We start from the raw sequence: 13228 nt of genomic DNA, 5'->3' as shown, positions 1-13228 counted from the left end.
ACCTTAGAGATTGCACTCTGTTCGCTGATGAGCTCCTTCAGGTTAGTTTCTACGCCTGGCATTATGTGTTATGTCTCATTGACTCTCGGATCATTTCTTAGGGGCTGTGCAATAATTATGTGTACCCCGGGGTGGTGAATTCTCAAAATGGTATGCTAAAAATCGCTTGCCCCCCCCTTTGGTCGTGCCAAAAATCTTTTCCCCACCTTTTGATGTACCAAAAAGCATTTGCCCCCCTTTTGATGTGCCAAATATCTTTGCACCCCCTTACCCATGCAAGATTTTTGGGAACCCGAATTGAAAACCTTAAATTGTCTTATCAAATAATGCGAGTGCAGCGAGCAGGAAATTTGGCATATTTGAACGTGTTCCTAACGTTTTTTTACACCTTTTTTAGAGCATAATATAGAAACGGTGCCCAAAATATCTGTGCCAAAAATCGCTTGACCCCCCTTTCAACCTGCCAAAAATCGCTTGACCCCTCCTTTCGACCTACCAAAAATGCTTGCCCCCCTTTTCGACCTGCCAAAAGATGCATGCCCCCTTTGGCCTGTCAAAAATCTTTGCCCCCTTATAATTCACCACCCTGGGGGTACACATAATCATTGCACCACCTTTACCAGGGGCGTAGCTAAGTTTATGGTGCACTGCCCAGGGCAAGGATAGAATAGCACCCCTATGGTGAATCTGAGGATATTTTTCTCCTTAAGGGGTACTACACCCCTGTGGTAAATTTAGACTATTTTGCATTTTTCTCAAAAATAATAACACACTGGTAACAAAAGTTATGTATATTATTGGGGCAAGGAAATCAATTACTACACTGAAATTTCAGTGACTCAAGACAAGCGGTTCAGTATATATGATAGGAAATGAGGTACATCCTAGCGGTACCTCATTTCTTATCATAAATAACGAACCGCTTGTCTTGGGTCACTGAAATTCCAGTGTAGTAATTGATTCCTTGCCCTGTAATATACATAACTTTTGTTACCACTGTGTTATTAGTTTTTGAGAAAATGCAAAAATAGACACAAAATTAACGAGGGGTGTAGTACCCCCTTAAGAGTCAGAAACTGCAAATAATGGGTATATTTTGCTTCCTTTTCTAATGTTATAGTATATCTGATCATTTTTCCTAACTAGCTTTTGGAATGTTTTATAATGCATTTATACAAACAGGAAGATTTTTTTTGTGTGTTTTGTGTACACGAGCCCTGCTTTGGCACGCCCCAAGGAACAGGTACCGGTGCTTGCCCCCTAGCTACGCCCCTGCTTCATACCATTCTATGTAAATACAGCTTCATTCCATCATGGTGATGTCAAAAACTATCATACCTGCAAAAATCAAAACCTTACTTGCTGCATCTGCGACAAAATCTGTTATTTTAATAAAATGATGTGTCACGTTGTTTTATTCACATAATAAAGTTTATTGTATCTATATACAATAAACAAATTTACCCCCTGTGGAATAGACTAGTCCAAAACCAGTGCCTGGTCAAATCCAATTGATTGATTTATTGATTGGTTGCCTAGGAATGGCATTATCCAAGGGCCAGTGATGTTTAGGATCTATTGTTTGCGGTGGCCAATGAGAAGTGGTCAATGACATTCTTGCCCTGCCTAGTTTTCCAGGATAAGGCCATAAGGATATCTGTCTTGAAAGGAGTAAGATGTTTCTGGAGTTTGGTAATGGAAAAATTTTTGGTCACTTAGAAATTTTCTGAGTTTTACTGTCGGCTGATATCGAGTACTTTACTTGATTTGAAGTTTGACTGTAGTGAGAATTCATCTGAAGTATTACTACGGGAAAGAAGAGAATGGTTCGTCGAAGAAGAAGCGATGGAAGCATGATCACAAAATATGTCGGCAACTAGTGTCTAGAAACACCGATGACATTAATGGCGGCTGTCATGAGAGACACCAAAACACCACATTGGTAATACCATGGAGGTAAGACAGGATGATCGAGCTTCAGGTGTTACAATGACTGTAGAAAGCTATAGCACACGGACAAGTGAAAAAAAAAGGGTAGATACTCAACACAAGATGGAAATATATGTCAGCGAAATACGACCCTGGTGTAGTGCCATATCATTAGTAGGCCTATATACTCTAAAGGGTGCAGAATTTTGAACCATTACAGGAATGCAAGGCATCGCTCATCAGTCAAAAAGCTGCAGCAGTCAAGGTGGTTATAAATTTAATACTGGATGCTGAATCTTTCGGCAGAAATGGAGTATATGGAAGTGTAAATGAAAACATGGTCGAGCATCCATAGCAGCAAATCACAGCAACGAGTGGGATTTGTCACAGTCTGATGGCGAAATCTGCGTATTGGGAAAAGAGTATTGCAATTTGGGAAGGCCAGCCGAGTAAAAACCGGCGGAACATCTGATTACGTATGTGGATACTTACTAGGACATGGACAACAATACAGGGTGAGCAAGTTTTAAGTAAGCTTACATTTCAATAAAAAATAAACATCAACTAGAATTTTGAAACTTCACTACTTATGGAATAAACTAGGTTCTGCGATTGATCATATTTCAATTTCATGAATGATTAATTAGTTGCAATCATGTGATCATAACATCTCCTTTTACCATGTTTAACGTTTACAGGAGATATAAATTTATCACGAATGAAAAAATAAATAAATAAATACATTAATTACAGGTAATTAGTATCATGAATAATTCAGATGGTTAGATAGGGAGAATTGGTCGGGTAATTAAACAATTTGGCTAGTATAGGGTGGGGCTTTTGGAGAAATGGGCGTGGCAAATTGGGAAAGGATGGTGTCACTGCCGCTGTGACAATTTGCGAATATTTAATTAGTTGCAATGATGTGCATGACATTGTTGTTTTTGAAGAAAAAATGAGAAAACAAAATAAAATATTGGGCAAATTGTTATGTTAATTCATTATGTCAGGTAGGGATAGTTTGTCAGGCTGTCAAGTTTTGGATATGGTATGTGCATGAGGTCACTCAGACCATATTAAGTAAGATTTTATATTGTTTGGTAATTTTAGTGGGGTTTACAGCTTCAGTTAATGGGGTGCCTTGGAGCCTGGGTTTTACAGAACTGGGCAAGGCAAAATGTAAAGGGATGCCACCACCACGGTGATGATGTTTACCAAAAATTTGCGAATTTGTATGTAATTAGATGCATTCAGGTGATCTACGGGACGCATGTGATCATGTTAACATCTTTTCAAGGGGAAATTTTATATTTGTACAAATCAATTCAAAATAAGCAAACATCGAAACAAGATAAAGAGGGCAAGGTCAATGTGAGGTCATTTGGGGTCAAACGCCATAGTGTCGTTGGTTCATGAAGTTGGATGGGGTGACCACAGAAATGGGACAAAAAATGTCAAAGTCAATTTCGAGTCATCCAGGTTCATCAAATTAGGTTGGGCGACCATCTTAAGGAGGAAACAAAATTTTCAAGGTCAATTTGGGGTCATTCAGGGGCAAACCGCATGGATTGTGGGTTGCGTATCCAAAAGTAGGATCGTAATTAGGAAGTTATCGGTATCGGTCATCTAACTCTGGATTTCAAAAAAGATTGGAAACGGTGCGAGACTGGTTATAATTTACAAGATGTTTTTCAAGGGTAACTTTTTAGCTTGGGTTTTGCATCACTCCTCGTTATGTTTTTATGGTCAGTCAGGGTGATCGTGAGGTGTAGTTTTTGCCACTTTCTTTGTTTCAATATTTATGGTTAATTTCAAGGTCTTATGGGTCCGTCCGGGCCTGGCAATCGAGGTTGGATCGTTGGATAAAAAAAAAAAAAAAAAAAAAAAAAACCCCCCCCCCCCAAAAAAAAAAAAAAAAAAAGTGGAAGTTTATAAGGTAAAAGTGGGATTTTCATGGATTTTGGGGAATTGGAGGTGCAACCAAGTCAAAATTTCTCAGGGTCATATCTGGTTATCAAGTCAAATAGTGATCATGATCAGATTGGTATGCAACTCAGTGTAATGGGATTCAACAGAGTCTAACAAAAAGGGATACATATGATAGGTTTGTGGAGCTTGGTCAAAAAAGGTAGCATGATAAGTTATAGATGTTAGAACTTTTCGCTTTCCTCAAGGTCATTTCGAGACCAGCATGTAAGCCAAGGAAATTGGAAGTGATCGAGATAGGCGGGATTGGGAAAATATAAGTAATTGCAAGGATAGTCATTTGGGAGATCATTCGCTCGGATCATTCGATGTTAGAAAATTCATGAGGCTTGGGTATGATCAGCATTGGAAGGTAGAAAAAATTAATAAGATCAATTCCGGCACGAAATTCGGAAGTCGGAAGCACACGTTGTTTCGTCATCAAGTTCCGTAATAAATAAATAGAAATAAAATTCTTAATGTACGTGTGGTCAACTAAAGCAGCAACAACATTCCTGTTTATCTGTGGTGTATAAGGATTTTGTTTTATCAGTGATTTCTACAAGTCGTGAATGTGTAAATAGGAATGAAATAGGGATTTTGTGGAGTGGTAGGCTTTGCTGTACTGTCGAGTTGCTTCCCTTTTTCTGTTTTCTTTTTCTGATTCATTTCAGGTTGAATAGACACATTGATGCTGGCAGTGATAAACGAAGGCCGGGCAGGTCCTGGACTACTAACACGTGGACTACTAGACGTGAGCGGTATAAATAATGAACACGTCTGGCGATCAAAAACTTGGGATAGAAAGATATATAATATGTTTGGAGCATTATTTCGACAATTTCTCCCACGCCAAACGAAATGATAGCAGAGAACTTATGGCATGCAGGCGGAGACAAAGTGGGATGCATGAATTAAATTTATATTATATATGATGACTCCAATCATTGGATTTTCACGAATCTGGTTTTAAATTGCATTTAAGGTTGAATCAACATGTTGATGCTGGCAGTTAGCAACTGGAGCCCTGGTGGGTTCGGGAACCCGTCGGACTACTAGTCATGGGTGATAAACAATGAACATGTTTGGCGATTAAAAATATTGAATATAGACAGGGATAGAAGGAGCCTATATAATATATCTAATGATATATTCACCCAGTACATTGTATTTTCAAAGCAAGCCTATGGCAGGACAAGACAAAGTGGGATGCAAGCACTTTTATTTGTATGTTGTCAATATGGGTTAATTAACATTATGGTTTAATTGCCAATAATTTTTCTGACAACATGTTTACTTGGGAACATATGATAGTTATGTATGCAAGATGGGTCGGATTGACAACCAGAGAAAGAAAGGTGGTGCCATATTGGTGTTGTAATTATCGAGTTAGGCACCGCAGGTAGCCTAACTTGCTATGTTTCTTGCCGTTTATTTCTTTTATTATGTGACTTTTATGCATGAATGCTGTATACAACGGTCACAGGGTTTTGGGGACATGAGTTAATTTACTTTTACCAAAGTTGCTTTAAATCTTGGGCAGTATTATATTTGTCCAGCTAAATTATAGTCAGTCTGCTCACTTCAGAATTTTATCATTAGTGGATAAAAATATATCCATTTGGAGCGCCTTCTTCGAATTGGCGGTAAAGGTAATTGGCTTGTTACATCATTAGAAATGGGTTATGTGGGGCTCTGATACACGGTCAAAGTGACAGTGGTCAATTCAGGTCGGTTTGCACTTCAGAGCAGACTAACCGATGCTGGGGACCAATTTAAACAGTTCAAATAAAAACATCAACTTGAGGAAAAGCTTTTGTGTCAGCTTTCAAGTTGCCTTCTATAAGGGTGTCGGTGGTCCAGGGCAGGGAACCGGGTGTTTCCTAGTAGGAAGAATTCAATCACCAGGGTGCCATGGGGTAGTAAGCCAGGGGTCATCCTACGTTCTCAATTTTTCTCCTAAAAAATAAATAATGATAATAAATAGAGGTGTTTTAGAGATTTCGTAGCCTCATGCTACCAGGATTGTTTTCTTTAGGCTCAAAGCCTTAACAATGTGAACAATTTGGTATACAAGAGTAAGTCTGAAATGCACAAATATAGTACGGGGAAGGGGTCAGACACGTTCTTGGTCAGATGTAAATGACAAAACATTGGGGCTTAAGGTTGAGATAAATTATCTCAAATACTAGTGTTGTGTCAATGACCTCCCCGCCCCCCAATCAAGGGTGTGCATTTTCTGCAAGGGCCTTTACGGGCGTTAATAGGCCTGGGGTTTACAGGTGATCAAAGGAAAAGGGTGGTTCATATTAAGTCTATTACTCAAAATTTGAAGGTAAAAACAAAACAAAAAACAAAAAAAAGGGGGGTTGGGCAAGTTTCTGTGCCATAAGCTTGAAAAAAAAAAAAAAAGGGACATGGCCACAAAAATTCATCTTAAAGCCAATTATATGAAAATAATTTGATCACCATAGGTAATTGCATAAGTGTTTACAAATAGTAATAATTTGTTACTAATATATTTGAGAAATAGTGCATGAGAAGTTGAACGAAATTATGTCAAGTATGCAGATTACTTTCCTGAATGTTCCCGGCTTCAGGAAAGTAGGATTAATGTTATGCACTTTTCTAAGGTATTTATATTAAAGGATTGACTCAATAAATGTATGTAAATTTCTCTTGAGAAATTTTCTCTTGAGAAGTTAGGCTACGTTTGATGTATTGAACGGACCCTTTTGGTCCGTATTTTATTGGATAAGCTGAAGTTAAATCCAATTCTGGATTACAAATAAATGGAGATACTCTGACGGATATGCCTAGCAAAACTTTTGAGTAAAATGTGCTTTATTTCATCTGGGGGTAATAAAGTTTATTGTATCTATATACAATAAACAAATTTACCCCCTGTGGAATAGACTAGTCCAAAACCAGTGCCTGGTCAAATCCAATTGATTGATTTATTGATTGGTTGCCTAGGAATGGCATTATCCAAGGGCCAGTGATGTTTAGGATCTATTGTTTGCGGTGGCCAATGAGAAGTGGTCAATGACATTCTTGCCCTGCCTAGTTTTCCAGGATAAGGCCATAAGGATATCTGTCTTGAAAGGAGTAAGATGTTTCTGGAGTTTGGTAATGGAAAAATTTTCCCACCCACCACACCCAAAATTTTTTTTTTTTTTTTTTTTTTCATATTTCAGTATTCAATTTTATCGGGGAACAGTAGTCAACTGGGAGGACCCCATATTGTATGGGATATTGAGGATCACATGTATACCAAAAGTGTATTGAAATATGAGTTTTTAATGGTAGCCTCTAGGTAATGGCAAACTGCCAGGAAGAGAGGGTGTTAATTGACCAAGGGGTTGGATTCAACAAGTTCACAAGTTATGAACTTCTTTTGGGAGTGAATCCTCATTTGGGTACACAGATCTAGGGGTTCAGGAAATCTCTGAAAAAGGGCTTTGTAACTTGCCGGTTAATACATTGCTGTTAACTTCTTTTTAAGAAGTTGGGCCACACTTTGAGCATGTTTGAAATTTCATGGAGGTCCCGTTAGTTACAATAAATTAATTTGGGCTAACTTCTCTGTGAGAAAAGCGGTGGGAGCACACTTGTGTGTGTGCAATAGGGCCGGGAAATTCCTTGGAGGGCCCCGTATCTTACGAGAAATAAATTTGGGTTAACTTCTCTGCAAAAGAGAAGTTGGTCCACACTTGTGTGTGTGCAAAAGGGTTGAGCAAATTCCCTGGAGGGCCCCGTATCTTACGATGAATTAATTTGGGTTAACTTCTCTGCAAAGAGAAGTTGGTCCACACTTGTGTGTGTGCAAAAGGGTTGAGCAAATTCCCTGGAGGGCCCCGTAGCTTACGAGGAATTAATTTGGGTTAACTTCTCTGTGAGAAGTTGGGGAACAAGTGTGTGTGCAAAAGGTCTCGCTTAAAGTCGTGGGTGCCCCATATTCATTCATTCATTCATTTTTCATTTATTCATTCATGTAGTCATTTCTTTCATTCATTTATGTATCTTTCTAGGACTTAATTCGGGTTAACTTCTCTCTGAGAAGTTGGGCCACACTTGTGTGTGAGCAAAAGGGGTTTGTGGGAAATTTCCTGGAGGGCACCATGGTCATTCATGTTTCAATCATTTATTAATGCAATCATTCATTTCTTCATTTCATTCATTTATGTACCTTACAAGGATTTAATTTGGGTTAACTTCTTTGCGAGAGGGAAAATTAGGCCACACTTGTGTGTGTGCAAATTAAAGGGCTCGGGAAATTCCTGGAGGGCCCGTGATCGCACAAGGAATTAATTTGGGTTAACTTCTCTGTGAGAAGTTGGGCCACACCTTGTTCTTGAGAGGCCCCGTACCTTACGGGTAAGTAATTTAAGCATGGGCTCGGGAAATTCCGAGAGTGGTTAACTTCTCTGTGAGCAGTTGGGCCACACCTTGTTCTTGCGAGGCCCCGTACCTTACGGGTAAGTAATTTAAGCATGGGCTCGGGAAATTCCCGAGAGGGCTGTATCTTCACGGGTGAGCAGGCACACTGTGTTTAGATGGTTAAAAAGGTGGCGGTAAAAAGGGACATGGCCACAAAAATTCATCTTAAAGCCAATTATATGAAAATAATTTGATCACCATAGGTAATTGCATAAGTGTTTACAAATAGTAATAATTTGTTACTAATATATTTGAGAAATAGTGCATGAGAAGTTGAACGAAATTATGTCAAATATCCAGATTACTTTCCTGAATGTTCCCGGCTTCAGGAAAGTAGGATTAATGTTATGCACTTTTCTAAGGTATTTATATTAAAGGATTGACTCAATAAATGTATGTAAATTTCTCTTGAGAAATTTTCTCTTGAGAAGTTAGGCTACGTTTGATGTATTGGAACGGACCCTTTTGGTCCGTATTTTATTGGATAAGCTGAAGTTAAATCCAATTCTGGATTACAAATAAATGGAGATACTCCTGACGGATATGCCTAGCAAAACTTTTGAGTAAAATGTGCTTTATTTCATCTGGGGGTAATTGAAATGTTAGTCAAACGTGTACATGAAGTTCATATAATACATCTAAAATACTGACCTCAGTCAGTGTCAGTGGAGTGACACATAACATGGGCACTGGAATCAAATAGCGATTTTCTATGTTATGCCTCGATAATTCAATGGGGACATATCTGACAGTGAAAACTAACATTTTGTCAAAAAGAAATACAATTCTATTTCTTATGGATATGTTACAATATTGCTTTAAGAGGTCCTATGGCATTTCAGCCACAGATCCAGGATGGTCAATCAAAATATGGGGGCGGAGGAGCTGTTATGACTCAAAAATTGACCAAAGTGGGATGATTTTGCTTAAAATACGGCGGGGCCTTTAACACCAAGTACCCCTGGATCTGCTATTGCACATCAAAAAGTGTCAAACATAAGACCATACTTCATTGCGCTGAATTAAAACAAAGCTGCGCAGGTATCCTTTTTGCACCATACATCATCCACAAGTTCCAACCGACCTGTTAATGCAGCCTCCAGACTATAGCTTTAACCTGGAAGTTTCATGTAAATTTTAGATCAGAGCTGTAGTCCAGGAGAGGGTGTGAAACACATCCCAAAAAAAATCAAATTTTATTTTTGTAAAAATGCTGAAAATCAGCCCTTTCTTGAAGGAAACATTCACAAAAGGTCATTTTTTTTTTCTGTCTTCATGTTCAAATATTCCATTGATGCACCCAGAGTGTTTAATTTTGTTTTTTATTTAAGTGTTATAAATAAATAAATAAATAAAATGTATGCTTTTTAATTTGATTAGTGATTGATTAATTATTTGTTTGATTGTGCAGTCCTGTATTGTACTATACTGTTGGCTTACTGTGTGGTGTTTATGGTGAATGTGTACATATTGTTCCAACCACAACCAATCCATGAAATCAAATTTACAGAGAAGCAAACAGAAATAGTAAAAAGCTTTCTACTACTTTCTTGTTAGGTTTGCCTGCGTCAGATATTTACTGCAGATTGGAATTATATATCGGAGCCACAGAAAAACTCATCATTCATTCATCCATTTGATTTGTTAAGCACCTTTATGTGGATATCTCAAAGCACCGCTGTAGATTGATTATTGGAATCGTGGATCACACATCATATCTGTACTTAGATTATGTAAAAAAGGAAGGTTTTATTTCAAACTCAAATCGTGACCCGCAGGTCAAATTGCAAGAATTGTACATTAAACACACCTAAACAGACACAATGCAATTTTGCAGGCAGCAGCTTAATCAGCACCAATATTGCAACATTGAAACAAACAACTATACAAACATCCAATCCAACCCAACCACATCCCCCCAAGTAGGCAATGAGGATAAAGTGCCTTGCCCAAGGACACAACATGTTGGCACGAGCGGGGCTCGAACTCACAACCTATGTATTATGAGTCGGGCGCCTTATCCACTCGGCCACACGCGCTCCCACGTGTACATATCCAAACAGCACCCAAATGTATTGAGACAGGCAGGAGTTAACACCCTACCAGTGGCGGTGCCAGGGGCGGGGGGGAGCAAATGCCCCCAGTCAGAACTTTTGTCCCCTCTGTTGCCCCCCAGAAAAAACCCAAAATTACAAAAAATTTCCACTTTTAGCGGTAATTTTGCCCAAAATTTGTTGCTTTTGCCCCCCCCCCCCCAAATGTCACTTTACCCCCCTAATGCCCCCCGTAAAAAAATTTCCTGGCGCCGCAACTGCACCCTACTCTTTTGTGAGATACATGTAAAGGTACCATAGCATTTTGTAAATGGGACAGACGGTTTAACGCCCCCTCCGAAGGACAAATACTCTCATGGTTGATTTATATATGCCACAGGGAGTAGACGTTGCCAATTCAGATATTTTTCCTTCAAGTCAATACCCCATCACCAGGAATTAATCCCGGAACCTTTAAGCACCAGAATTCTAGCTACTGAGCCATTCACTGTATAGATATATATAGGTTTATCTTCAGATTAAAAATTGTAAATTAACCCCCTGAGCACTACCTGCCAATCTAACATTGCCTCTGATGGGTCAATTACATGATATCTTCATTTTAATCACCAATCAGAATGGAGCTTTGCAAATAATTCACCCTAATTTTTTTGCATGGTGAAATTATTTTATCAATGTTGCTGATTGGTCCAATTGATAATGAAACTTGTTCTTGACCAATAGGCAAGTAGTTCTCATGGGGTTAAAGTGAAATTCATATGTGACTTTCAGGAAGGCTCTGATGCTGTTCTTAGTTGGCCTAATAGCGATGGTATGTATGAAGTCAAGGATATGAGTCTTGAAGGAAAGCGTCCAGCAGACATTAAACAGGATGACTCACAGGACTTGATGAATACACAAGCAAGTTATGACAATGGACGGCTTACAATGCAATTCACAAGGAAGCAGAATACTGGTGATGATACACAGGTAGGTGTGGGTTGGAATAAACACTGGCAAATGAGCCAGACACACACATGAGAAATCATAATAGCAGATAAACAGAAACACTGGATATATCTATGAATATTCTCAATCATCCAGGTAGTTGAATAAAGTTAGATTAGGTTATAAATCTTTGCAACTGGACTTACTGTTTTTTTGTTGACTACAGTATCACGTCATATCTCTGGCGCTTCATCAGGCCTAGTGATGTGAATTGGCTCGGTGTTATTGCCCTGTGACGTCACGGTGGTAGGAGTGACGTCACACTGGAGTCGCCGAGGAATTTTCCTGATCGTTGGTTCCTAGATGACAAAGAACATAGGTGGTTCGAAAGAGGGGTAAAGGAAGCAATATATGTTCGCAGGGAGGAACCAACTTTGAATCGCGGAGGGGGACTACGCCACAACCTGTCTCACAGCTACGAACCAACGATCAGGAAAATTCCTCGGCGACTCCAGTGTGACGTCACTCCTACCACCGTGGACGTCACAGGTCAATAACACAGAGCCAATTCACATCACTAGGCCTGATGAAGCGTCAGAGATATGACGTGATACTGTAGTCAACAAAAAACAGTAAGTCCAGTTGCAAAGATTTATAACCTAATCTAACTTTAGAAACACTGGATGTCTATTAAACTAAATAATATAGCTACACATGACCGTATTCATTCCAATAAGCACCCATCAGGCGCTTTTGGGTGGGCGCTTATTTTTTACCTGGTTTAGTTAATTTTTTAGCAAGGGCCGTTCTTGACATTCTATAGTAGATTTTCTGATGCAGTAAATGTATTGCAAGTTTACACAGGACTTCAAATCCTCAAGCTATTTCACATGGCTAAGTGGGACATGGCCTAAGTGGGACATAGCTTAAGTGAGATTAGACTAACTGGGTCTGGACAAAGTGGGATTTAAACCAAATGGGATTGGCCAAAGTGGCATTGGACCAAATGGGATTGGACCAACTGGGAATTGCCGGCATGTGTGTGCTTGGATGCATACTTAGTGTGTAATTTATAAAGAACAAAATGGTGTCTAGCTTCCTCCTAAAACGAACATATATCTGCACTATAGGTTTACATGTAGGCCTATCAGATAAATATAGATTTATTTTGGCATTCCTATACTGGTTTGGTAGCCTCATACAAACTATTGATGATTCCTTTCTTTAACCCCCTGAGCACTACCTGCCGATCTAACATTGCCTCTGATTGGTCAATTATATGATATCTTTACTTTAATCACCAATAAGAATGGAGCTTTGCAAATAATTCACTGTGTGGTGAATTAAATTATTCTAACAATGTTGATGATTGGTCCAATTGATAATGAAAACTTCTTTTTGGCCAATCGGAAAGTAGTTCTCATAGGGTTAACTTATTCATGCATTTTTCAGGATAAAGTATTAGACAGCAACAACTGTGTGACTTTCTTGATGCCAGTATCTGGAGGCAAAATCAAAAATCAGCAACTTCATAAACATGATAGTATCCCAGAATCATCACCAACTCAAGTTTGCATTCAGTCATGTAGTGGTAAGTATCTCATCATCTTCAGCCGCATCCAGCCCACTGCAGGGAGAAAGCCTCCCAAAGTTGGCACCCGGGGGGTGGGGGTGATACTCAAGTTTCGTTTTGGTAGGGGTGTGCCACTGAGAATTTTGAAGTGAACCCATAAATATACCAATTTTCAAGAAGTTTGGACCCATCGATATACCAAAAGTCAAAAGTTTTCGGCCAAATTTAACCCAAATTTTTTTAGTTTTTATAAATTTTCCCAAAAATTTTGGCTAGATTGAGGCAAAATTGGGCTATTTTCCAAAAAAAGTGAGAAAATTTTGAAAAAGGACCCATAGTC

At 39.0% G+C, this 13228-nt stretch overlaps 1 protein-coding gene across 1 annotated transcript in view; it reads left to right on the top strand.

Annotated features, from left to right (window-relative positions):
• The window catches only part of LOC140159355 (uncharacterized), a 73347-nt gene that overhangs the window by 55752 nt on the left and 4367 nt on the right, over positions 1–13228 (top strand). The window contains exons 15-16 of the mRNA XM_072182801.1: positions 11160–11357; positions 12768–12906. Coding sequence (XP_072038902.1) covers positions 11160–11357; positions 12768–12906 — 337 coding nt within the window. The remainder of the gene's footprint in view (positions 1–11159; positions 11358–12767; positions 12907–13228) is intronic.

This window comes from Amphiura filiformis, chromosome 8 (assembly GCF_039555335.1).
Source record: "Amphiura filiformis chromosome 8, Afil_fr2py, whole genome shotgun sequence".
NCBI lineage: Eukaryota > Metazoa > Echinodermata > Ophiuroidea > Amphilepidida > Amphiuridae > Amphiura > Amphiura filiformis.
This window is presented reverse-complemented; position numbering and strand designations above follow the sequence as displayed.